The sequence below is a fragment of the Sitodiplosis mosellana genome, unplaced genomic scaffold, assembly GCF_009176505.1.
Source record: "Sitodiplosis mosellana isolate CC-2019 unplaced genomic scaffold, AAFC_SMos_1.0 Smas_scaffold_3, whole genome shotgun sequence".
In the NCBI taxonomy this organism is placed as follows: domain Eukaryota; kingdom Metazoa; phylum Arthropoda; class Insecta; order Diptera; family Cecidomyiidae; genus Sitodiplosis; species Sitodiplosis mosellana.
In genome coordinates, this window is record NW_022595246.1 from 2710168 (window position 1) to 2736377 (window position 26210).

Genomic DNA, 26210 nt, shown 5'->3' on the forward strand with positions numbered 1-26210 from the left:
GAGATGCATTTTGGGAGGTTTGAATACAAGGACAAAATCCGTTCGTGTGTTGACCTAGAAAAACATTTTTTCTCGTTTCTAAAGAAAATATTCTCTGTCTGTAATCGTTTCCGCAACGATATGAATGTCGTGCGATCCATTCGTCACATATTAGCACTCAACAATTAGGCAAACATTATTATGTATTCTCCTAACCAGACACACAACGTTTTGGTATTACGTGATGTTGTATGAATGAATCGATGAGAATAACGTGTCAAAACTGATGACAATACCGTATCAATATTCCCGTTGATTGTATTTTGAACTCGCGTAGTTTCATACAGTTCGGTGGAATTAATGCAAACGTGACTTGGTCAACGCTTACTTGGATTGGGTGCAAGGAGCAAATAAGTATAAATAAGCTGTGAGTTCGTAATCGAAACACACAAACCATTCGAACATCACCGCAGCAAGGATTGCTTGTTTACGGCTAAAAAAAATCATTTTTCTTGTCAGTTGAGTGGCCTTGTTTATCGTGGACAACAGTTTTGTTTACATTCTGTTGATCGCTTAAGGCTAAATATACAACGAGTTTAGAAGACTACCGAATAAATCATTTAGAGAAAAAAACGATATTAGACAGATGCTCTATAAAAAAATTGTTGATTTTGCGGGTGGTCACCTAGTGTTATGACATTTTAAACGAAAAGTTGATTGAACCGGTAGAAAAAATTGTGTCTAAACCAGTTTTGCGGGAGTTGTTTACGTTCTAATATTTGTTTATGGTGCATTCATATTGGAAATATCCAAAGATCAAAACATTTCGAATCTGTACGACTGAATTGAAAGTGAACAAGTGTTCAGCTGCACGTACGCATTGTTGTTCTAGTCGTGCAAGACGAAATGCGCGCTATCCCTCACTCCAAAGGAGAATCGCGCCGTCACAATACTAAACGGATTAACAAGTTCGCAACACTCTTTATGGGGCAAATACAAGCACACAAGACCACTTCATTATCTCTCTTCATGCAACTAATACAGATGTAATAGCAACGCATACGTACACGATTGCATAAATTTGCGAACGAAACGATAACGTAACGCATATATAGCCAGAGCGTTCATATCGCTACACTGCTGTGTTGAAAATAGAAATTGATACTTTTATTTCGGTTACGTTCAGTGTGTGTGGTGGGCGAAAACAGTGTGGAACCAAAACACAAATACAAACGAATCGAACGACAAGGCAAATCACACTTCAACCGCAATGCGAATTGAAAACAAAAACAAAATAAGACACCAAAAATAAAAACTACAACGTGCACAGAGACTTTTTACATATGAACGAAGTAAAAATTGATTTTCGCATAGAATTCGTATGTCATTCGCACCCAAGACAGCCACTGCTTGAGTTGTGTTTGTTCGACCAGAAATATTTTTTTCGCTTTTTTCGTGCTGAAATAACGCATAAAAGATTTGAAATCCAGTTTCAAAAAAGACATTTGTTTGCCGAGCTCATAGCCGATGTTTTTGAGCTGCTATCAGTACTGAGGATCGACATCTACGGTTCTACGCACACATGTGATCTCAACTCAAGAATTTTTTTTCGGTTTTCTGTTTCATTTTCGCGTTGTTTTTGTGTTCAAACGCACGTTCATACATTACATTTTATATATACTTCGACTTTTGGGCGCGATTATTTTCCATAATTTTTCGTTGATCGACACCGCCCGAGATAGTCACAGTCGACGGCTGATGCGCTGCTGTTTACCCAAGTGACATGTCAATACTTTCAGTTTACTTGTGAAATCGTTCAGCTATAATTAGACTATAAAAATTCAGACGGTGAATTATTGCGCAGGAAAAAAGGTAATTTTTTTTTAAGATTTACTGAAATTTCATTTTTATTTTGCGTTCAATTTCGCAGAGAACCGCATGGTTTGTCAAATAATTCCGTCCCAAAGTGTAGGATTTTTTTTTGCTAATCATTTATCGATAATCAAGCCGAGAAATATTAAATACTGTTGTGAGAAAATCGGTTTTATTATTTCAAAAAACGCGCAGTGTTTTTTTGACAAAAGGAATAAAGATAAAATTGTCGAAAGGACAAAAAATGTGACTGACAAAAGGATTTATAAAATGAGACTTCTTCATAATTTTTATCACTTGAAATTTGGCAAACACTCACCGATTTAAATGATTTCTCTATTTTTCTAATTCAATCATTCAATTGAAGCATAGACTGTCACTATTTATTTCTTATGTTTATTGGTATATTATAACCTATGTTTATGTATAAATTGCCACATTTTTGCTCAAGTGGCAATAAAAATTTCCATTCCATCGATTCTCTCTCATTATTATGCATATTTATATATCTCTTCAATAGACACTAACTTGATTTCGACCTATTCACGTGCCGTTCCAACGCTGCTCTAAACATTATATAAAGCCAAAAAGTCATTAAACAGAATATTTATGCCTGAATTGGCACTTGAGAACCAGGTTCTACACTATGATTTTTTTTATAGCGAGCAACCAAGTCATTTAGATTGAGCAAAATTTGCCAATTTTCTTCTTCAAAATAATCTATAACAAACATAAATAAATACTCAGTATATAATCAATTTGGTGGTTATCGCTTCCTCACAAATTAGTTCTTCGTTATCGGTTTTTTGTTTTTGTAGAACAAACTTCATTATTTTCACGTAATTTTTGTACAAATATCAGGCACATGATGTTAATATTGACCTCTTTTGCATTTCTCTATACTTCTAGGTTAACAAAATGGTTCTCTTTATCAGAAGTGCACAAAATTTGTTGCAGCGAATGCCACAAACCAGATTTTATTCGAAAATCTTTTATCCAAACTCAAATAGCAGTGAAGTTTTTGTAAGTACGATTTTTCAAGCATTAACTCATTAATGTCAAGAATGATTATTTTAAATCGAATATTTGCTTCGTGTTATTTTAAGAAAATACATCGATAGTATTGGGTTTTTGAATAATTCTTGATAATTTAATTATTTTTTGAATATTTTTAATTTTTTTCGTGCAATATTTCTAATAATTTCCAATAGTTTTTTTTTTCAATCGTTTTCAATTCTTGTAATAATAAATTTCAATCCAATTTTTTTCTTATTCAGCTGAGCTATTTAACGGAAGATGAACACAAAGGTATTGCCATAATCGGTCTGAATAAGCCGGAGTCGAAAAATGCATTCAGCCGATCGATGGTGAATAATTTAGCTGGTGCATTGGATGTGCTGGCTCACGATAAAAATGTACGCGTAGTGATAATCAGAAGTATGCTGCCGAATGTATTTTGTGCGGGCGCTGATTTAAAAGAAAGAGCCACAATGACGCCACAAGAAGTACAACGATTTGTAACGAGTCTTCGAGGTCTACTGAAAAGTATTGAAAACCTGCCGGTACCAGTTATCAGCGCTGTGGATGGCGCTGCACTTGGTGGTGGACTAGAAATGGCCCTTGCCTGTGATATTCGCACTGTGTCAAATGAAGCGAAATTAGGTAATGTACAACGAAACATTTTTTTAATGAAAATTCCTTGAAAATGAGTTTGATTTGAAGAGAAATTAAGATATTAATTCAAAAATGGTTGGAGAAGAGAAAAAAAAATACCTTAAATATAAATTGGATGAAAAATAGCAACTAAAAATTTCCATGTTTTTTTTTAATTCACAGGATTAGTTGAAACAAAATTAGCTATAATACCCGGAGCGGGTGGAACTCAACGGCTTGCCCGAATTGTTGGACCGGCCAAAGCAAAAGAGTTGATCTTCACTGCCAAAATTTTGAATGGAACTGAAGCAACAAAACTGGGAATGTGCAATCACGTGGTGGAACAGAATGAAACAAAAGATGCTGCCTATAATAAAGCCGTTGATATCGCAACGGAAATTCTGCCAAACGGTCCAATCGGTGTGCGTATGGCAAAGAAAGCAATAGATCACGGTATACAGGTTGATATTAACACGGGCTATGCTATTGAAGAGGCCTGCTATGCCCAAGTGATTCCAACATCAGACAGACTCGAAGGACTGAAAGCATTTGCGGAAAAGCGAAAACCAAAATACATAGGGGAATGATACATTATCGCTAGTTAGCACATAGTAAACACGATATTCTTTATGACTTTTTATATATATATAATCGAATACATGGATTTTATTTTTGGTTCCGTTAATGTTTTCTTTTTTTGCCAATATACATTTTTATGTTAATAAATACAATACCATTGCTTTAATAATAATGTTCGGTGTGTTTGAACTTTTGTTCTAATAAATAAGCAGGCGTTCCTTATGGAATGTACGTTGGAATTTAACAAAGAAATGTACCTACAATTTTGATATTTACAATTGAAAAATAGTGGGGAAAAAAGAAAATTGAATATTCTTTCGATTGAATTCAATGAATCACAATGAAATTTCGATAACTAAAGATGAAAAATTTCGGATAAAATGCGTCTGGTATCATCGGGTGATGCAACCTTGTGACCAATGGTACGTGGATCAATGAAAATTTCATGGTCATTGCCACCTTTTTCCGTTTTATCACCGAAAAAGTGAATTTCTTTGTAGTTCTTTCCGGGTTTTGTTACGTGACGCAACGCAAATGTTTTGTCCCATCCGCGCGGGAACACATCGAAACTGATTTGGCCACCAATGCTGTACGTTAAATCGACATCGGCAAATTCTTTGTGCAATACTTCAATCATCTGTTCACGAACATGATGCTCGTTGTCGTATTGATTGAAGGCAAGTCGTTCTTCTTTGGTGCACTGGCGACCAATCGGGCACACGTTCATCATCCCATTACGAAACTCCAAAAATGTTCCACGTTTTAATGGCAACTTCAACTCGGACAGATATCGCAACACAAAGTTGATAAAACGTTGCAAAGTCTCTTCGCCCAAGTGTTGTTGCAATGATTCTTTGCCAACTTCGACACCATTCTCAATTTGAACCAGGCCATTTTCTGGGAAAAGAAAAAGAAACGGTGACATTTATTCGAATTTTCGGAATTTGAACGGCTAAAAAATAATGTTTACCTGGGAACACATAGTCGAATTGCTTCAAAATGCCACGTCCATTCAATTGCTCAAACATTTTCTCCAAATCCGAACCACCGACAATGCCAATCGTTGCTCGCGGTTTAATTTGTTCGTACATAAAATTTTCAAATTCTGGATCGACATTGGATCGTGGTTGCGTCAGAGTTCCATCCACATCGAACAACAACAATATCTCGTCTCTAGCTAGGGCCACCATTGTGTTCTACCTACAAAACATTGAGAGTGGAAAAAATATGAGACTTTTTGTATGGAAAACTTTTTGGCAAGATAACAAACACATTCACACACAAATTAGACCGCACTTTCTCTTTTTGGCAAATAAGAAAGATCAGAGGCAAAGGTGAATGAACGCTGCAAAAAATTGGTACGCGAGATCTTTTGTGTAAATAAGCAGTTTTTTTTCTCTTCAATTTAACTCAGTCGATTGCGTATGTATTTGTGTTTGAGTTTTTGTATGTCAGTGCAACACCTTTCATTGGACAAAACAGTCACGTCTGTCAAGCACTCTGACTTTTCAGTGGTTTTATATCAGAATGAACCCTCAAAATAAATTCTATCCCGTTTTGTATGTTAGTCACTTCTAAGTCACTGATATAAAAAAAACGAGTACACGTACCCAATATAAATGAAGTGAAAAAAAAAACTGTGCAAACTGAATAAATACGTGAGTGAGACAATACTACGGGTCAGAAAAGTACTACTGTGTAATGTTCACAAATTTATACGAAATTCACTATGTCCCACACACACACACAAATGAAATTTTATTTATTTTTTTTAATTTCAAATCAAAGCACACTATATTTCAGTAATACCGGCTAGTTCCATATACACGGGCTGCGACGACTATCGTTTTATTGTGAGCGACTGAGGCATAACATGGTTTTGTTGTTGTACCGTCGCTTGTTTGTTGTTATCATTCTGACGTGCAATTGTTTCGTGGCACGTCAAGTTTATAGCAACGAAACCGAACCAAACAAACATCGGAACGTACTCTTTTTACTCGGTACTAAAATAGTGACATCTTCATATGTCATGTTTGAATTTCAATTGAATGATTTTTTAATAGAACTTTTTTTTTCTTGTTATTTTCCAAGTACTCCAAATCAAAAGTTTAATTTTAAAATTCTTTTCATTTTTCGCTAGCTGACGATGGTGGCTTTGAAATGGGTGCATATCGGAATAGGATGTGTCAAACACCGAATCTCGATGCATTGGCCAAAAGAAGTTTAATATTCAATAATGCTTTCGCATCGGTTAGTAGCTGTTCACCCAGTCGGGCCTCGATTTTGACCGGTAAACAATGACTACTCTTTTCAAATCCTTTTTCATTCAAATATTTTGTGTGTTCCAGGGATGCCAAGCCATCAAAATGGGATGTATGGTCTGCATCAAGGCGTTCATCACTTCAATGCTTTCGATTCGGTAAAAAGTTTGCCGACTATTTTGCGTGAGAATAACATCAGAACCGGTTTGATTGGTAAAAAGCATGTTGGACCGTCGAGTGTCTTTAATTTTGACTACGAACGCACTGAAGAAACCTATCCAATCAATCAAGTCGGCCGAAATATCACCAAAATCAAGCTCTTTGTTCGAGACTTTCTGGCACAAAATGGATCAAAGTGAGTAGCTCGTAGGAAACTAGTTCTGAAGATACGTGTTTGTTCAAATAGAATCAACAAGTTGATTTTTATCTTTTCACATGCATTTCTATCTCGTGTCCAGTCCATTCTTCTTGATGGTATCGTTTCATGATCCACACCGTTGCGGCCACATCACACCACAATATGGCAGTTTCTGTGAGCGATTTGGTTCGGGTGAAATTGGAATGGGTTTAATTCCAGACTGGCACCCAATATACTATCAATGGGATGAGCTCGATATTCCTTATTATGTCCCAGATACAGAGCCAGCCCGTAGAGACATTGCCGCTCAATACACAACAATTTCCCGTCTGGATCAAGGCGTCGGTTTGGTAATAAAAGAATTGGAGGCAGCCGGTCACTTAGACGATACATTGTAAATAAAAAAATACATTGTAAATAAAAAAATACATTAATATATTATATTTAATATATTATATTTAAATAGAATCATTTACACTTCTGACAATGGGCCACCACTACCAGCCGCTCGTACAAATCTCTATGATCCTGGTGTTCGTGAACCCATGTTCATATCATCACCTAAAGAAATACAACGACGTAATAAAGTTACATACTTCATGACAAGCCATTTGGATATTTTACCCACAGTTATCGATTGGTTCCAAATTAAACCCACGTACGATGTCGATTTAGAAAGTAATTCGATAGAAAAATCTGTCCTGACCGGTAAAAGTTTGCTACCGCTGCTCGTTCAAGAGCCGGATGATGATCCAGAAGCAGGTATTTATTTTTTATAATCTGGATCATTCAGTTTTTTCAATATTTCTCTCTTTTCTCTCACACATTCGCAGCCATTTTTGCCAGTCAAAGCTATCACGAGGTCACCATGAATTATCCAATGCGCTCGATTCGAACCAAACGATATAAACTCATTCATAATTTAAATTTTCGATCGCCATTCCCCATTGATCAAGACTTTTATGTCTCACGCACATTCCAGGTTAGCAAATTTTCTTTGTAATTTTGTTGAAAACTAAAAAAATTTCATTACTTCACTTGTATGCAATCATTTTTGTTGGGTTTAAAACGACGTTTACCTAATTTATTTAGTAAATAACGTTATTCTAATTAGATTATCAACCAAAAATTGTCAATTTAGTTTTATGAAATCCAAAAGAAAAAGCCTTAATCTATCCGGTTGAATTTTCAGGACATTTTAAATCGGACAATCAACAAACAGCCGTTGCCCTGGTACAAAACGCTCAGTCAGTATTACAATCGTGCCGAATGGGAATTGTATGATCTCAAAGCGGATGGTGATGAATTGATGAATATTGCTGAAAAACCATCGATGAAAGAGGTTCGAGCCAATTTGGAAGAGCGTTTGAATAAATGGCTTGGAGATACGGAAGATCCATGGCGATGTGCCCCACATGCAGTGCTTCAAGATGTTGGCGAATTTAAGGACAATCCTCAATGCATGACTTTGGGCGTTTGAATATACTCATCATATTATATATTTCTTTATATTTTTAGTTTTTTTTCTCGATCATCTTTTCGTCACAACAATTTGGTTGGTAATGAACCAAAATTATCTCGTAAGAATTTCTATACACAAAAAAATATACTCAAACACTTTTATTAAAATGAAATGCAATCTTTTTAACGTATCTCTCATTGTATCGTGTTTAATTTGAGTATAAATAACGAATTGGGCAACCGATTGTTTTGGGTAGGCAGCCATAACGATGAATTTGATTAAAGGAGAGGAGAACAAAAGTGAAAATTGCCATCTGTTGTGTGTGTTTATTGTGGCCTATGGTAAATAGTATTATTATTTTGCGCAGCAGCAACAGCTCCACGGAGCAAAGTCAAAATATTTACATTTGATTGATGCGTATCGCGAGCGTATCACTATCTTGTGCGTGTCGCAATTTTCTTAAATGTATGTGGCGAATTTGCCTCGATTGTATTGTTTATTCCAAACTCATCCAATTGCTCTCACCACACAACAACAAACGGAATATGTGTATATAATTCCATAGAAGGCGCCGACTGACAAATCCATCGCACATTTGTTAACATTTGTTGATGTGTTGTGAATCGATGCGTACTTTTGCAACCGAATGAATCGTTTCACATATACAGTTATCAGTTTGTCATTGTTTGTCCGAATCACGCCATACAAATTTTCCATGATTGTATTTTGACTTCTTTGCCTTTTGTTCGATTTGTGCCATAAATGTGTTTTCGTCCATTATTGATGCGTTAATTTTGCATCGAAAAGCCAATAAACTATCATCAGGAGGCGCATAACTATTATAATGTCCCCTTCGTGTTTCTCTTTGTTGCTTCGCTAAAAATTGATATGATTTAGTTTTTTTTATAGCTTCTTATCAGTGCAAGAAAAAACATATACACTTTCCTCGATGAAAACAACGTCAATGTTGAATACTCTTATTTTCTTTTCATATATTCAGAATTCCTTGGGTTTGCGAGTACAAAGTGTGACGAAAGAAATGTACACGTTTTTTCTGTGTGAACGCGTTTAAAACAAATCATTTCGAAGATATCATCTGATTAAGTTTTGCAAAAACCCAGTTATTCATCACATAAATACGAGATGAACACTCCAAAGGTCGAATTGGATTCAAAAATAAACAACAAGAATTTATTTCGGAGCAAACAACCGTTTTTTTTAATTACATGCAATCGTCGACTTTGGAATCGAGAATGAAAAACCTGATGTAATTCTACTTGATATTGTGTTGCATCGTTTGATTTTCAGTCTTCTTTTGAAAAAAATAAAATAGAGAAACGTTATTTATTGACATTGGAGCACTTGAACCAAAGCAAAAAACACATTTTTGAAGAGAAATTGTTGAAAAAAAGTTTAAAACATGGTCTACGTGAATCACTTCAACGTATTTCATTGCTTTTATCAATGTCCCGTGGTTATTTTTGTAAATAAATTTCTGATTTATAAATTGTGTTGGGTTCATGCGATTATCACTCACCTGATAAGCTCCCTTACGAATTGTATGAAAAGAAGTATATTATTATTAGGGAAAGGATGTAATTCAAGAGACGCAATTCGCAAAAGCCAAACATACAGCAATAAATCAATGCTGTGTATAACAAACGTAACAATATGATTCAAAAGTGCGAAACAAAAAACTTATCACTCAAACTATTTAAACTATGTAGCGTTATAGTGGGAGAGTATTTAGTGCGCCTAGACAAAATTTTCGATTCTATCAATTTGGCCTTTCGGATGGTTCAATACTGAAATCACAGGGAAAAAAAACATTCGACGTAAATATTTACAAGTAAAGTCAATAGGTGACCGACACATGAAAGTAAATTCTCAACTGTCAAGATTTCTTTCCGTTGAATTTATCAGCGCAAAATGAGAATGAAAAAAAAATCAACACGTTGTCAAATAGACTTCACCTTGTCAAGAACCATGGTGCAACCGGAAAAAAATCCGGTATTATAATTTCATCGATCTGTTGTGTGCTTGTTCACTTTTAATTTAATACTGCAACCTGCATTCTTCTTATACTCACACACACACAGACGCATACTGTGTGTGCATGCCTGTCTGCGTTGGAATTGTTTTGTTCCACTAGTTTGCACGCATTATCACTTTTCTTTTCGGTTTAAAGTCCATTAACTCATCCATCATTTAATATACACTTGACGCAATGTGAACGTATGAATAAATGAACGTTGTCATTTTATCAAAAGGAACATCGTGTTCGCGCTTAATCAGCGTATGGAAACAAATCGTCACATACTTATCGTTCGATTCAAGTGCGAAATCAACGAAGGAATTGAAATTTGAACAGTGCTCCTGATTAACGATTCTCAACCGCTTACACTTTTATTTTATTTATTTACTGTAAATTCCACTTCGCTCTGATATGGATTTGAAAAATCAAGGGGCAATCACGATGCAACACGTATGACAACATTAAGAATTCATTCATTTTGCTATGCGAATGAAGAATGAGGCAAAATGAAAATGGGAAAAAATGACTATGTATTAATCATATTTGCTATCACTTGTCACACTCATTTTTTTTCTTTCATATTTTTGGGGCTCATATTAGATTTTTGGTCCCGTACAATTCTAAGTTTCAACTACCTGCGTCATACAGCTGTTTCATAATCAAATCTGCAGTTAGTTCGTGAAGCCCCAATAAAAAAAAAGTACTTGTTTTCGACTTGAACGTAATACAATACCCGTTTACCACATTCCCATTCACTGAATTAGACACTGTACAGCTAGGGTGTTTTCGGCATCGTTTAATCAAAAAATAGTATGCCTCATTCGATTGATCTCAGAATTCTGAGTCGATTGATAATATTTTTGTCGCGGATGGACTTGTGATGACACTTCCCGAAGCTGAAAACAAAAACAGTTTTATTCTGAATTTCCATAGTAACCTGTGACAACCAGATTTGATTTGAAATTTGAAAGCAAAAATTTGACAAGAAAACATAAAATTGAATCTAGTTGTCACACGTTACTATAGAAATTCAGAATAAAATTGTTTTTGTTTTTTGTTTCGGGAAGTGTCACCACAAGTCCATCCGCGACAAAAATGTTATCAATCGATTCAGAATTCTGAGATCTATCGAATGAGACTTACCATCTTTCGATTGAACGATGCCAAAAACACCCTACTGTACACACACCAGAGAGCATTAGAAAGAAAAAACCAGACCTATTCAAATTACCTTTTGTCATCGATTTAGCATTTCCTCATTTCGGCGCTGTCAGCTTATTAACCATACGCAAAGTTCATTCGCATACATTGAACTATTTTTTTGTTTTCAATTTTCCATCACTTACTTTTGTTCTTTCGTTGGAATTGTTATTGATTATTTTTACAGCCAATTACAATATATGTATATGCGCCGGGAATCGATAAAGACACGTGTCCATTGACGTTGGTAATTCGTGTGCGAGCAAACAATGCAATTTTTTGCAAAAGTGTTGAAAACAAAATCCAATTTTTCAATTGCATTTCGATTTTTATTGAAATCATTTTTTTTAACGTAAATTGTAACTATAAATTAATGCCTAATTCTATTAATTGGTATAAACGTGTATATTTTTTTTTTCGTTTCTCGTTTATTTTCTAGAACAAAATAATTTGTAATTTCAATAAATCTAGACTGACAATTTATAATAATCTCTTCAGAGATGCAGTATAAAAAAAACAAATTTGTTTCGACACATTTTCGTATATGATTATTCTTGTTCGGCTCTGTTTGAACTGGATGTGGATTAGCCGTAATGATTTTTTTCTCTCTAGTTTTTTTTTTAAGAAGAAACTCGTTTTGCATACAAAATGGCATTTGGTACAATTTTCAAATAATTTCATCTAGAGTTCTAGCTAAACTAAATTTACTTGCTACATGTTATGAATGCGTTGCATTGCTAGAATTGTGTTTATATGGAAAATATCGAACGAATTTATGTAAATAAATCAGTACCTCAGGAATTTGCAACGTACCACTCGCACAACGATGGAAGAAAAAACAACGAAAAAAAGAGAGCTTTCAATCACGACGAAAACGATGATTTGTGCATTGACAATACAAAACGAGAACGAATGAAACAAACGGAATTGATGAACAAATATAGCAAATGGAAAAGCCGATAAATAATTTAGGATTCTATTGAATAACGATGGAATAGAATTAAAATTTATCAGTTTCTTTTGAAGATCAAGTGATTTTATGGATACGTTTTTGTTTCCTCTTCTGTTTCCTTGGCCGTAATGGAGATTTTTTTTAACGCTTTGCGACATTGTGTGTGTGTGTGTTTGTGGTTTCACTTTCATTATCGTTCGAAATGCCGCCACCGGTGCGGTACGCAATCGGTAGATGATTCAACAATTCTGCGAACAAGTCGAATGACGATCTATCACTAATGCAATCCTAATCAAACTATACCGTGGAGTAAATTTTCCTTTTCTCCAGTGACTTGAGTCCAGTCCTATGCGACATTTCGAGTGTGAGCAATTTATAAATAATAAATAGCATTTATTATAACTTACAATTTGCCTGCGGTGTAGATCGCTTTCTCACACACGTACGATAAAAAAGAAAAACAAATGTGTTGCCGACGACACAATATTTCGATCACAAACTTCGATGGCAAAAAAATCATTTCATGTGTGAGTGTTGTTATTTGCACTTCAATTGTGAAACTTTGAATTACAACAACAGAAAAAATAGTACTCGTAATATTTTCATATTGCTATTGTCTTTCTTCTTCCTTTTTTCCCGTTTTTTTTCGGTGTTTGATTTCGTTTTCGATTGCTCTTTTTCGTGTTCTTTTGCTTTTAATTCTTTTAGTTGTGTTTCTTTTCCTTATGTTTCTTTCATTCGACCGTATTTTTTTTTTGACTTGAATCACTGTTGTTTGTATCTTAGATGTGTGTGTGTGTTTTTTTGTATGTTTCATGAATCGAAATCGAAAATTAAGCTACAAAAAAATTATTTAATTATTGAAAACGCTCATTGTTCATTGTTTTGTGGCTGAGAAAAGCCGTTCGGTTGCGGCTGCTGCTGTTGTTGTGGTGGCTGTTGTTTGTTGAGCTGTTCATTTCGTTCGTTCTCGCTGTCAATGGCTATTGTCGATTGACCCGCCTGAACTCGTTCATTGATGAAATTTAAATATTGGGTTAGTCGCAATACAGCTATTAATGACGCTACATATTCCTGTACATCTTCTTTTTTCAACATTTTTACTTGACGTGATACGGTGCGATAGACGCGACGAGCCACTTTATTCGATAAACGTCCGACAGTTTGGCATGTATGAAGCACTGGATCGGCGTTTGCATCGATTGGTGCTGCAATTCGCAAAACAGAACAGAAAACGAGATAAACAAAATCAGTCAAAAAATTGGGTTTTGGAGATGAGAAAAAACCACACATAAAAAATGATGTTTGTTGAGTGAATGGCGAGACATAAGAGGAAAAAAGTTTATTTTTCGGCCCATTTCAATTGGTCATATTCCACATCCGCCGATAAATTCAGCTGATAATACACACATTCTCGGTTTGTTTTTCTCTTCTGCGCTGAATTCGTGGCATTTTCAAATGCGAATTTCAAATGAGTTTTGTGTTCATAGCTATGAAATGACTATAGTTGAGAAATTTTATTGGAACGGGTCCGGAATTGGACTTTGACGGAATTATAAATGAAATTTCTATTTTAGTTTTCGGTAACATGCGTTTGCACTAATTCACTGTCACAGTCGTCAAGCATGACACAGACATGCTCAATATTCAAGTGATGAATTTACACAAACAATAAGACAGCGAAGAATCCCCCCTTAGCTATTCATTTAATGAAATTAGTGTATTCGAAGCGATGACACGCAGAGTATATTTTGGAAACGCATAAATAACAACGGACCATATGTCATCCAAACTACCGAATTCATATGCATGAAAAACGTCGCGAACGCGAACTAAGCGTCGTACGTGGTTGTGTCGACGTATGGTGATTCTAGTGCGCGGCGAGTGTAGTACGTATGAGGTCCAAAGTCCGCTATCAATCAAGTTGAAGAGTATCTCACTCTCTATATATTCAAAGCAACAGTTCGCTGTAAGCGAACGACGCGAACAAATTGAAAAAAAAAACCAAGAGAGAAGTCATGATAAAGGAAAGGAACAAACAAACATGAAATTGAAAAGAAACGTGAACAACATCACGACCGACGCTTTGATGATATGCTTTCCAAAGTGTTCCTTTGTGAATTTTCGTATCGTAAATTCTGTCACTATTATAAGCACAAAAAATGGATTTAAATGAATAAATTGTCACCATAATGCAATCGGCTGAAAAATGGAATGGACTGTGACATTCGCGACGAAAAAAAAGACGACTATCGGCCAAATTGGCAACAGCTTGAATTCGCAAAGAGAAAAGAGACAACAAAGTAAAAAAAAAGTGTTCAAATTCGTGGTATGTTTCCACTGTTATGCAATCCGGTGAGTGTATTATCTTGCTTTGAAAACCACTTGAATTCGTTCTATTTATTGATTGAAGTAACAGCCGTCGGTTCAACCGTTTCCGTTTCTCACTCGCTTTCTAATGGTGTTGAAAATGTGTGTGAATAATAAAATAACGAATGAATCGTTAAAAAATTAAGAAGGAAAATACTTACTGTTGTCATCTTCGGCGGCATCATTTTCATTTTTCGGGAAGTAGTAGTCGAGCAGGCGTTCGGCCAATGCTGATGTGGTGTCGAGTCCTGACACAGCCATGCTGCCGTATTGTGTGGCCAACACTTCGTTTGCCTTTTGCCACGATAGATCCTTGAGTGAATGGGCTTTCTGTTGACCGGCCGCACGCATTGAGCACACACGATTCAATGTCGGTTGCACGGCATCGACCACCTTATTTCTGGCTTGTTGATAAATCTCCTGTGGTTGCTCCTTGATAATTGGTGCCTTCGCTTCAAGCTTATCGATTCCACTGCACAACGTTTGATCAACAAACTGAATGGGACGATCCAATGTCGAGATGATTGGAGCGGCTGTGTTCACTGCCAAATGAACGGCATCTTCAGCCGTACGGAATGCCCAGTTGAAAATTGGATTATAGCCTGCAAAGCCAAAATGGGCACACAAAAAAAGAGATAACCAATTATTTCGTCATTCTGTTGTAATTTGCAGTCGCAAAAAAGGGAGCTTCGATTTAACACGATCGGCAAGAAAAGAAACATTCGGCTGCTAAATATTGCTGACCGTTCAGACTAAAAATATCATTGGAATGTGAAATGCATGCATTTTTGGTTTTTTATTTTGTTCGATAGACTGGTTCGGTTTCCGATTTTATCACCTTGCTACCGATAAAATTATTGTAATGTGCTGCTGTCAGCAGAAAATAGCAATTCGCACCGTACCGCGTATTGCCACATACTTTGAAATAATTTCAATAAATTAAATCCAGACGCGTATCGAATTCCAATTAATTGTATGTATGCTAGTTTCTTTCTTTTTCGTTCTTGATTCCTCTACTAGATTGTTCATTCATTTGAGCCCGCGCCTATACCAAAAACATGTTCAACATTTTGTTGCATTTGTCTGTTGTACGAACCAGTTGATGTGCTGAAGTTGTTCTGGTTCCAAATATGTGAAGATAATCGTACGATATCGTGAATCACAATCGTTGTTACGTGTGTGTGTGTGTGTGTGTGCGCGATTGGACTTGGTCCGATCAAAGTCGAATCGCACCGAAAAGGAGGCAACACAAGAACATTGACTATAAACTATTATTTAAATCGAAATGACCGTTGCGAAGATAAATGCGAAGTGAACAAAGAGACGGGACGTAACACAGACACACACACACACACACACTCAGCCAGGCTTATTAGCTCAAATTAAATGGCAGACAAATTCATTCTCATAGCCGAGAAAGTTGGAGAAGAAAAAACCACAACGACAACGGCAACGATAACAAAAGCGATATTTCGGGTGCAACGAAACCAGAAATTAAAATTACATACAAGTGGAATAAGGTTGTTGTTTTGTGTCGAACGACAGGATTCACAGTGTCTGCTGATGTGCATATTCCGTGGTTCGTTTTTTTGCTTTTTTCTTTTTTCACCGCATCATACAAGTGCACTTTTTTCGGCCCAAAACTGCGATCGAGAAAAATAATGAACGCAGCACACGAAGCACGGAGAAGCGAATGCAACGTTTCACCTTGAATGAAAGGAAAGGAAAGAAAGAGATCTGCATGGTTGCCGCCTGCAAATCGTTGAAATTGTTGCTATGCATTACTCAACTCACTCGTACAAACTCATCGTGTTTATATAGTTTTTTCTACGTTCTTCTTTTTCTTCTGCATTTGCCGGGTGGCGAAGGAAAAAAACAAAGAAACGTTTTATTTTTAAACCAGAAACAAGTATCATGCGATGACGACGACGACGACAAATAACAACGACCGCCGCTATTTTAATTCTGCAACACAACGCAGCACAGTCGCTTTTGACGAACGAACATTAAATTGTCATTTTCATCATTTTCGCTTATGAATATTATGATAATGATCAACGATGAAATTATGAGGATCTCGTGAATTGTATGCGCGCACGCATACACAGACACACAGCCAACTGCAATTGAATCATGTACAAATTGATTGGTCTTTAGTGTGAGTAACCCAATCGCTCCGAATGCCGCGAATTGTGCACGATCACATTTCGAACAATTTAGATTTTGAATGTAGCCGCACGCGTAACGGTCATTGCATTCAGTGATATTAAACGAAAAACGAATAAATAGTATGCCGTCGACATTGCAGCGACTACTCGCCGCCACCACCGTCCCACAAACATGATGAGGTTTCGTTGATTCTGGTTTTTGTTGTTTTTTTTGTTCTCTCTCTCGGTCTTGCTCTTTGGTTGTATGCTTTTTTGTGCTCTTAAATTGGAACAAACCAGAAGACTGGATCGCATGAGAAACTCACAAGCACTCATACACACACACACACACACACACACCAGCTAAGTGCTGGTGCGAGAATGGTGTACGGCCATTTAAAGCGTTAAATATAAGCCCCGGAGATTATTATGAATTCGTAATGTGTGAGTCTGTGTGTGTCTGAGATAGTGTTTGTGTCTATGTCGGAGCAATGAAATCATGTACAAATTGAAGGTTTCAACTGGTCACTAATCACAATGACAAGCGCTGCCCAAATGGAATTCCATTTATGTGCTTTGCATTTCTCACTTCTGGCCGTTGATTCGGTGTGTAATTTTAGAAAATGCTCAGAAATCAGATTTCAGTGAGAACGAATGGCTCCGCTGTGGCGTGTGTGCATTTCAGCCACTTAAGTGGTGGTGTTGAATGCTCACGAGAGTAAGCAAGAGCGAGCAGGCGAGCGGACGAGCGAGCGAGCGAGCAAGCGAGCAGCCAACACCAATAAATAACCAATAAGTTACTCATTTATTGTGAGTGTGCATGACGATGCATTGAAAGAAGGCTCGTTACGTCGAGTCAAAAGAATTGAAATGAAAAAGGTCCGACGGTCGTCGTGACAACAACACACAATGATTCGTTTCTCTCTTTTCTCTCCTCTCTCTCACTTTCGACCCATGATCGGCTTGCATTTTTTTTTCATCATCATCATTGTACATTGGGGCACTGTCTCTGTTTCAACAGCCAAAGTGCGTTGTACCGAATGTAGAACGCTCGAATATAATTGACAACACAATCTATTGAATCAATCAACGAACATTTCAATGCCTTTGGATCAACTGTGCGAGAGCAAGTTAAAACGGTTATTTATGGTCATTATTTATGCGATGATGTGATTTGAAATTGTGCTACACCATGCAATCTGGTGATCTACTTGAATCGATGCAACGAACGAACAAACGAACGAATGAGAAACAAACACCAAACAATTGCAAATATGACAAATCAAATTGATTTACATCATCTAAAATGCAAACTAAGTTCATCACGTCATCCGTCAAGTGGACAACGGCAGCCGCATGTTGAAAGCAAACTCCGATAAGATTGAATTGAAATGAAAGTGGGCAAGAATAGGCAATTCCCATTGATGATGATAAAACAAGTGAAACAGAGTCGAAGGGAACGAAAAACAAAAAACAAAAATTCAATAGACTTAACATGATAACCTTAAGAGAGGTTAGATGTAATGTAATATTGAGGTTTTTTTTTGTTTGCACATCGAGTGATCGGCAGCATATCGTTCAAAAAAACATTTACTGAGTATAATAAAAAGAGCGATGCAGTAACTAAGATCTTTTAACCACCGAAGCGATGATTAAACGAAGTATCACTCTGGTCGTGCGATTAGAGTGTGCTAAGGTTAACATTGCACAATAAATGATAATTGTGCCGTTTTCTACCTCTCCCTCTCCCTCTCCCTCTTTCGTTTTGTTCAAGTGTTTTTTAATGGAAGCGATTCGATTCGATTTATTTCATTCATTTGAACAATTGTTCGAGATATGCGATAAGACGTAAAAAAAACCTAGATATTGATTACTGACGAGCGGACGATGCCAATAAAAACTAATCCAAAATCCATTCGGTACTTTAAAATGAAATGACGCAATTCGCAATTCGCAATTATTTGGCGATAAACGGCAGCAACAGTGTCAGCCATGTAGAAAGTTGCATGGAAATAGCAAATCAGCAGTCTCATTTGATGCTTGCGCATGTTTTTTCGGTAATCATAACACGCCATTGGTCAACAATTTGCACATGTTCCTTTTTTTCTCTCTCATACTTTGAACGTGATCAATTATCGCTGATAGAGAATGAACTAATGCGAAAAATATGGCAACGCACGGAACAGCGCACAATTTGTTTTTCCATTCGCACTAAATTTATTCCGTTACCTTCAAAATGAATTGAAAATTGCAAATAAAAAAAAGCCTATTTACTGTGACTAATGGGGAAGAAATGGAACATTTCAATTAATCGATTCGAATCAAATTGAACGGTAATTTTGTTTCTCTCTTTTTCCTTTGTGTTTGTGACAATTATTCCAAATGCACATTGCGAATGATGACGAAGTTTAATCAATTCCATAACTTTTCGTTGTAATGAAACAATTAACTGTATATTTTGAAGAATGAAAAAGAAACGGTTTCGATTATTATTCGATGCACAGTTTTGAATATTGTCCGCAATTTGGCCGCATGATGATATGAAAGACCACGTTTTCCACATTTAGAGATTTTTTTTTCTCTTCTCCATCGAGTTTATCGCCACTTGTCGTTTTTTTTTATCTTTCTGAACATCAATCATCACAAGGAATCGGGATTTCGGATCACAAGTAAATGTTTGTAATTTCTATTGTCGTTTTTGTGGTTGCTGTTTGTTGTATTGAGTATTTAAACTTACCTTTAACACGGCCATACACATCTTGACCTTGATGCCAGGCGGCTCCGAGGACAGGCAACTTCAGCATTTTCTCAAACGATTCCAAATGTGGTAGAAGCGCTGCACTATCACTGTTTGCAATGTTGTTATATTCCACAGCGGTTGAATTATTTTGATTTTTCTCCAGAGCCATTTTTAATTTCTCTCTGATTTGAATTTTAAATTTTACAACGCAAAAAAAATAACTACAACAATTTTCTCACAATTCAGAACAAAAAGATCTGTGTGTGCGAACAAACGAAGACAATTGATTAAATCACCGTGTGCAATAAAAGACAGTTATGTTGTAAAGAAACGAAAAGAATGTTTTCTTAGTACAATGGAAATATTGAAATGAGTTCACGCACGATATGCTGATTGAGACGGTAAGAAACACATGTGTTTCGTTCGACTTCAGTTCTCAAAATGATGGTGGACTGTTTCGGCATTATCAATTTTATTGCCGCATACAGCGAGCGCAAAACAGAGACGACCGAACGATCGTCGTGTGTGCATCGACAAACACTCATTTCCACACGAATCGTATCGTGCGGGATCGACAAGGATGGAAGAGAAGAAAACAACAAAACAGCACACACCGATTATGGTGCTGGATCGAATGCGCGAGAAGGAGGGATGGAGAGTGCGTTCGAGACTCATTGTATGTGCGTGAACTGGCGACAAAGACATCATTGAACATTGAACAGAGAGAATACGACACTTCGGTTTGTGTGTGTGTGCGTGTGTGTGTGTGTGTATTTGTGCATCGGTTTCGGTCGTTAACAGAGAAGCTTAAAAAAGCAAATGCGCACCATGGAATTATGTACGTAAAATTCGTTTAGAAATTCCAATGAAAAAAACGAACAAGAAACACCGAGCACGAAATTTCGTGTGAGAGCGTGAGTGACTCGTTGGTTGCGTCGAGTCCAAAAGCGCATAAACAAACGGCGTGCTCAATGTGTCTGCGTTTCAAGCAAACGACGAGCGAACGAGACGGAATCAAGTGTACAACGAAGCAAAACAAGACATACAGCGGTAGCCGGTTGTCTGCGAGAATCGAAACATGATTTAGGCTCTCGGTGCAAATAGGTCTGTAGTTGTGATTCCATCGCTTGTTGTTGTTGTTGTTGTTCCGGTTGAATGTGAACTTTGTACACAATTCTCTAGCTAATCTGATGATTGTGAGTGTTGCCGCCGCAGCGGTGCTGAGTCGCTCGCGGAGCGATAACACATTGCGATGAGCAATTTTGATCATATTTTGCTATTTCATGATTCTGTGATTTTTGACGATGATGTGTCGAACAACAGAGAAAAAGAACTAACAATTTACACGCATCCACCCGATTTTGAAACAGCTCGATCGACGAATTTCGCTTTCAACATATTTTTGTTTATGAATAATGTCAATGAACCATTTGTTTGACCGAAATCCGTTTGAAAATGTAGTTCATCCAATCAAGTGGCAAATCTCAAACTCCTTTCGATTTGATTTTTTTTGTTGGTGATAGAACATAAAGTGATGATTTCATTTGCGGTTTATGCGTGAAATGTCATCGCGTTAATACCGGCACAACGATAAATTCAGGTGTCATTTGAAGGTTACATACATAAGTGTATCTGAACGTCGATTGATAAATACTTGTCATGATTGAATAGGTTTTCTATTGTATTTCACAATCGATGATTATCAGCAAAATACGCAATTGCCTTTAATTGCTTGGGCGCAAAGTCCAAATATGACGTTTTTTCAAAATTCTTTCGTCATTCGTACTCTTGCTATCGTCGGCTGTGATGAACGCATCATTTTGTTCTTCAGAAAAATGTTTCATTTTACACATCGTTTGTTTCCCCTGTGAATGGATTCATAAATTTATAACACGTATGAGGTAGAGAAGTGACAATACAAATTCTATTTTTTTGTTTCTAACGTGGAAAAATTTACTTTTAGAATGGTCATAACATTGCCACATTCTTACACATTCTGATGAAAAATACGTTGTTTTGATGATAAAACAATTTTTGGTGTGTGTGTGATATCTAAAAATGGTTTAAATTTTTAATACGGGCCTGATAAGATTAATTCATCTCATACCATTTCCAGCGGTAGTATGTTGATATATGAACTTTGAACAGCGCAATGAACATGGGACACCGGGCACACAGCGAAAGTGTGAAAGCGATGCGCGACGTGCGATGTTTCATGGGTTCAGTTCTTATCGCGAGTACGATATTCAAATGGATTCGTGTAAGCAAGACTGCATTTGGTTCCTATCTCAGTTCGATGAGAAAAATATACTACATGCAATTGTATAATGATGCACGTGTCAGGGTGTTTTGAAATGTCAGCATTGGAAGCAGGAAGAGATTGCCACACCAATTGTTTGTTATTTCCAAGTAGTTTCCTTTATTCACATTTTGGTTTTGCATTTAAATTACGACTTTTAATCGAACCTAAGTATCTAATTGAGAGTAGTTGAATAGCGTTTGAGGCCGGTTAGAGTTTAAAATCTTAAAGCTAAAATAATTTATTATCGAACCATTGCCATACACCGGGCTGTCGATCATCCACCATGTAAACGATACATTTCTTGTTAACCCTGCAAAAATTCGGATATTTTTGTTGTAAAGTTAGATCGAACAAAAATTGTTGCAAGAAAAATTCAATATTCGAATTTACCATTTTTTGCAACCAACAACGCGGAACTCCTTGCGAAAGCATTGCGGTCGCAAAATATTAAAATAAGTGTAGCCAATTTTATTCGATATCAGCGAATCGGTTCTCTTTAGGCAATTGTAAAATTTTAGATCGCAATCGCAATGACTTCGCGTGAATAGGCCAGTGTTTCGGAGGCCTTTAAATTCACTGCCCGATTTGATGAATGCGGGACATTCGTCGTGTTGTTTGCCTGAAAATTCATCAGAATTAATTTTAGTTTTACTGCGGACACTCTGTTTGGATTTTAAACAAAACTGAGCGTAAATCAAAAGTAAACTTACAACAAATATCTGTGTTACGAAATAGGCCGATTTCATTCTGGTTTCTCGCTTGATTACCATCGCCGCACCACAGTGTGCCTGGATAAATGGCTTTCAGGCGATCTTTGATGCCGTCGGTGATGGCCGTTAGCGGCGATGATAGTGACTGTGGTGGAGGCAGACGAACGATTTTTTGTCTCAGTACAATTGGTGACAAATTTGATGGTTTGAATGGTTTTGTTACGTATCGTGACTTGATGGAAATGCGATTGTTGAAAAAATTCGGTACCTCAAACACTGAGTGATGCAGTGGAATCGAAAACATCTTCAGAAACTCGCTGAAGGTGTCTGTTGAAAATGAAATGGAAAAGAAACCAAAAACCACAAATGGCGTTAACCTCTTCAATTGTACGAACCTCGTTGAAACTGTTGATCAGCAACAGAAACATACCTGATTGGTTTTCGCTAATGGGCTGTTTAACAATGGCTGATGATGCTGGTCCAAACACATATGCTCCTCCGGTGCCGCTCTAGAAAATAAAATTTAAATCGATGATTTTCATGATTCAGTGGCTCTCACACGTACGCTGTTACGTCATTAAACAACGGAAAACAATTGCCATTGTCCAAATTTCATTCTAAATAGAAGTATTCAACACCACTGTACGTGTACATCGCTAATAGTTTACGCTCAATTTTTCGTACTTCAATAAAGTTAAATTGGGTTGATCGAAGGGAAAAGTGAACAAAGCGATTTTTTGAGTCATTTCAAAATGAATGTATGGATTAGAATTGATGAGAACTGTTACTCCGATGATGGTGATTTGTCATTAATCAGTGTTCAGTTCAAGAAAACGTGTCGATTTCGTTTTTCTATTCTATATTCTGCTTTTATTTTTTTGAACTGGACGATGCTTTTAATTTTTTTTAATCAATTGCCATTTATAATCAATTTAAACGTCCGTTTTAATTATTAATCAAGCACAAGCTGCGATTCATGCAAGAAAAATGACCTTTCCAATTCCTCGGTGTATCTGTGGAAAATTTTAACTGTTTTTTTTCTGCTTGACTCAGTTCATTTTAATATGAATGTGCAATGTGATTGAGCAAGGAATATTGAAGGGAAAAAAATTGTGTGTACACTGTACAGTGTACATCGTTATATTAATTAGCGTCTACAGTTGATAAGACGAAACTAACTCATTTTTTGTGTACAAAGTCTGGACGGTGAATAACGCGAAGACCAAAGGGTTATCAATGAATTGAATGCTTTCTTTCTTTTTAATCGACTAAATAACCTTTAGACGTGTTGTATTCCAATTTTTTTTCAATTATATTGATTTTTGTGGCGCAATGCCATTACTTACAATTTCCGAAGATCCAGCAAAGTTGTTATAACCGCTGGGAAATTGGTCAATTTTATTCGAATCATGAACTTCCGAAGCAAACTCATTGGATCGATCGCCATCATCGCTACCACCATATTCATCGAAATCAAACGATGCAACCAGCGAATCAAGCGGATTGACGGTTATACCAAATACCATGGAAAATCGATCGTGTAAAATCAATGTTAGCAAAATAAGCAAAGCGTTAAATTTATAGCATTCCAATAACCACCGCCGTCGTCTCATCGATTGCATCATTTGCGTCATTTTGTAAATAATTTTCTACTCTAGTTTCTTTTCGTTGTTGTTGCTTGCTCGCCTCGTTCGCTGTTATTTTCCACGCCGCACCATGCGTGTATAGATGTGAATTTACGCGCCACTTTTGTCGAATGTGATTGAGAGTCAGCAATGCGTATGATTGAAAAATTGCATATAGTTTTCGTTTGGCTGCGCTATTTTTTTCTATTCAAACGTTGCTCACTCTCTCTGCCTATTTCGGTCTGTCTCACATCGAATCGCACCAATTTTACAAGCGTGTCTTTAGTGTAAGCGATTCGGCAATGTGAAACAATCGATTTCGTAACCTACCTACAACAAAATGAAAACACACAGCTATAAAACTTATGCGTTTGAACCCCTTACTTAACTGTTCTCATCTGTTATGGATTTGTTTTTTCTCGCAAAAAATTGCCATAATTTCGTTTCTTTGCCTCTTTTCGGGAAATTGTCACGAGTTTTTCTTTTTTTTTAATTTTTTTTCTTTCAATTTTCATTCAGTGAATTTTCGGATTCAAGTTATGAATTAAAATGCGGCTAGAAATTGCTATTTGCGTAAAATTCTTATTAATTCTACTTATTAACAATGGGAGTTAAACGAAAAAGCTCGAAGAGAAGGAATGATAACGGCTAAATTGTCTCTTGAAATGCAAGTTAATTGTCTACTTGCAGGAGTTTTACTGTGAAACAAAGTCAATAGAACTAATCACAGTTTTATAACTTCTGTCATCCGTTACATTTTGAATTTTCATTTGTTTCACCAACGACACGAATAATTTAACGAACTATAACTTAATTTGGACTGTTTAATTTCAGTTTCATTTGGTTTTCATTTCTCAACTATGTCGAACAATTTTAAACTAGTTTCAGTTCTTAACATGTTCTGATTCTTACTATTTTCATACCAATTTCACAAAACAACCAGAGAAAAATGTTGCAAAAAAACAGTCAACATTTAAATTAAGATTCTTTTTTACCTAGATGGACAAAAAGAACAAAACTGATTTCAAACTTGTATCACATTGTTTCTTAAGTTAGCACCAAACAGACACTTTGAACTGAGGGTGCATTACGATTTTCGGTGTTTCCTCTTCTGAGTCCAAATGCGCACTGTTTTGAAGTCAGTGGTATAGCTAACCAGCAAACATGTGTGTACTTGCCGTCGTCGCCACCATTGCTGTCCATGGTTTATGTTCCGCGTGGAAAACCAAAAACAGTTAACATATGATCAACCGAGAATCCACACACATCGCATCGAGCAACAGCACACAATGATGTCCACAAAAGTGGTTGGCAAAAAAAGAAGGCTAGCATAGCAAATAAAATACAATTAGCAATTGTTGCGTCTGTTATGATTGCGTCTCTTGCACACGTCTTGACGGTGTTGCTTCTTTTTGTGCTCGACTGTGCTTCCATCGTTTTCCATATATGTGCAATTCAATTGAAAGCCATGCGCACATTTTGTTTTTCAGCAACCGAGTGAAAAACCAAAATACGCTCAAACTCTCTTAAGCATTTGCCATTTTATTGTGTCGACCCGAAAACAGAAACCGAAACAGTGATGAAAGTAAAAACGCGTACGCAAAGAAGAAGCCAAAGCCCATTTACTCATTTCAATTTGTTTACTCGTTTTTAATAACACAGAAAATCAACTACCGTTTAAAGTAATTTACATTGAATATTTCCAACGATTGCCGATGGTTTTAGGTGTGTATTGGGCGCGATTATTATTGATAAATGATTTTGATTGCTTCAATATATATAAAAAATAAACCAATGTACCGTTGGAATTGCCGGCCCGCACACATTTTCTATTCTATAAATCGATCGATTGCAGTAATGCAAATTGTAGCAAACCAATTTTAGAAATCCTCTTCTTTTGTTCGTGTGCACCGTGTGTTACCGGTGGATGTATTTACTGAACGAAGTGGATTTGGAAGTGCGAAA

General features: G+C 36.5%; 5 protein-coding genes across 17 annotated transcripts; 2 read left to right on the plus strand and 3 right to left on the minus strand.

Moving 5' to 3' along the window:
* Nucleotides 1–425: 425 nt before the first annotated feature.
* Nucleotides 426–4189, plus strand: LOC129566517 (methylglutaconyl-CoA hydratase, mitochondrial). Of its 2 annotated transcripts, none has more exons than XM_055442549.1 (4): nucleotides 426–1851; nucleotides 2761–2874; nucleotides 3129–3513; nucleotides 3688–4189. In XM_055442549.1, the coding sequence occupies exons 2-4, from the start codon at nucleotides 2770–2772 to the stop codon at nucleotides 4089–4091; spliced, it is 894 nt and encodes a 297-aa protein (XP_055298524.1). In that variant the 5' UTR covers nucleotides 426–1851; nucleotides 2761–2769; the 3' UTR covers nucleotides 4092–4189. The 2 variants fall into 2 exon arrangements, with proteins under 2 accessions (XP_055298524.1, XP_055298523.1); XM_055442548.1 differs by lacking the exon at nucleotides 426–1851 and adding an exon at nucleotides 1891–1947.
* An 89-nt stretch (nucleotides 4190–4278) lies between these two features.
* On the minus strand, nucleotides 4279–11227 carry LOC129566521 (phosphomannomutase-like). 7 transcript variants are annotated; one of them, XM_055442561.1, is made up of 3 exons: nucleotides 10835–11227; nucleotides 5054–5283; nucleotides 4279–4980 (listed from the first exon to the last, which is right to left on the minus strand). In XM_055442561.1, the coding sequence occupies exons 2-3, from the start codon at nucleotides 5271–5273 to the stop codon at nucleotides 4439–4441; spliced, it is 762 nt and encodes a 253-aa protein (XP_055298536.1). In that variant the 5' UTR covers nucleotides 5274–5283; nucleotides 10835–11227; the 3' UTR covers nucleotides 4279–4438. The 7 variants fall into 7 exon arrangements, with proteins under 7 accessions (XP_055298536.1, XP_055298535.1, XP_055298534.1 ...); XM_055442560.1 differs by lacking the exon at nucleotides 10835–11227 and adding an exon at nucleotides 10138–10253; XM_055442559.1 differs by lacking the exon at nucleotides 10835–11227 and adding an exon at nucleotides 9702–10123.
* On the plus strand, nucleotides 5951–8354 carry LOC129566511 (N-sulphoglucosamine sulphohydrolase). The gene is made up of 7 exons (XM_055442535.1): nucleotides 5951–6083; nucleotides 6224–6373; nucleotides 6432–6699; nucleotides 6803–7096; nucleotides 7169–7464; nucleotides 7536–7684; nucleotides 7895–8354. Exons 1-7 carry the CDS (start codon nucleotides 5957–5959, stop codon nucleotides 8180–8182), a joined length of 1572 nt encoding a protein of 523 aa, XP_055298510.1. The 5' UTR covers nucleotides 5951–5956; the 3' UTR covers nucleotides 8183–8354.
* A 479-nt stretch (nucleotides 11228–11706) lies between the features above and the next one.
* On the minus strand, nucleotides 11707–22062 carry LOC129566516 (lipid storage droplets surface-binding protein 2). 2 transcript variants are annotated; one of them, XM_055442547.1, is made up of 5 exons: nucleotides 21716–22062; nucleotides 21600–21660; nucleotides 19606–21473; nucleotides 14883–15323; nucleotides 11707–13559 (listed from the first exon to the last, which is right to left on the minus strand). In XM_055442547.1, exons 3-5 carry the CDS (start codon nucleotides 19775–19777, stop codon nucleotides 13222–13224), a joined length of 951 nt encoding a protein of 316 aa, XP_055298522.1. In that variant the 5' UTR covers nucleotides 19778–21473; nucleotides 21600–21660; nucleotides 21716–22062; the 3' UTR covers nucleotides 11707–13221. The 2 variants fall into 2 exon arrangements, 1 of the variants encoding a protein (XP_055298522.1); XR_008687735.1 differs by lacking the exons at nucleotides 21600–21660; nucleotides 21716–22062 and having other exon boundaries at nucleotides 11707–12697; nucleotides 12759–13559; nucleotides 19606–21482.
* On the minus strand, nucleotides 21947–26080 carry LOC129566515 (group 3 secretory phospholipase A2-like). Of its 5 annotated transcripts, none has more exons than XM_055442545.1 (7): nucleotides 25169–26076; nucleotides 23967–24575; nucleotides 23051–23129; nucleotides 22621–22947; nucleotides 22301–22529; nucleotides 22161–22220; nucleotides 21947–22082 (listed from the first exon to the last, which is right to left on the minus strand). In XM_055442545.1, coding segments are annotated over exons 2-7 (984 nt in total). In that variant the 5' UTR covers nucleotides 24255–24575; nucleotides 25169–26076; the 3' UTR covers nucleotides 21947–22081. The 5 variants fall into 5 exon arrangements, with proteins under 5 accessions (XP_055298520.1, XP_055298521.1, XP_055298518.1 ...); XM_055442546.1 differs by having other exon boundaries at nucleotides 22081–22220; nucleotides 22621–22765; nucleotides 22889–22947; nucleotides 25169–26080; XM_055442543.1 differs by having other exon boundaries at nucleotides 22081–22220; nucleotides 25241–25491.
* Between the last annotated feature and the right edge of the window lie 130 nt (nucleotides 26081–26210).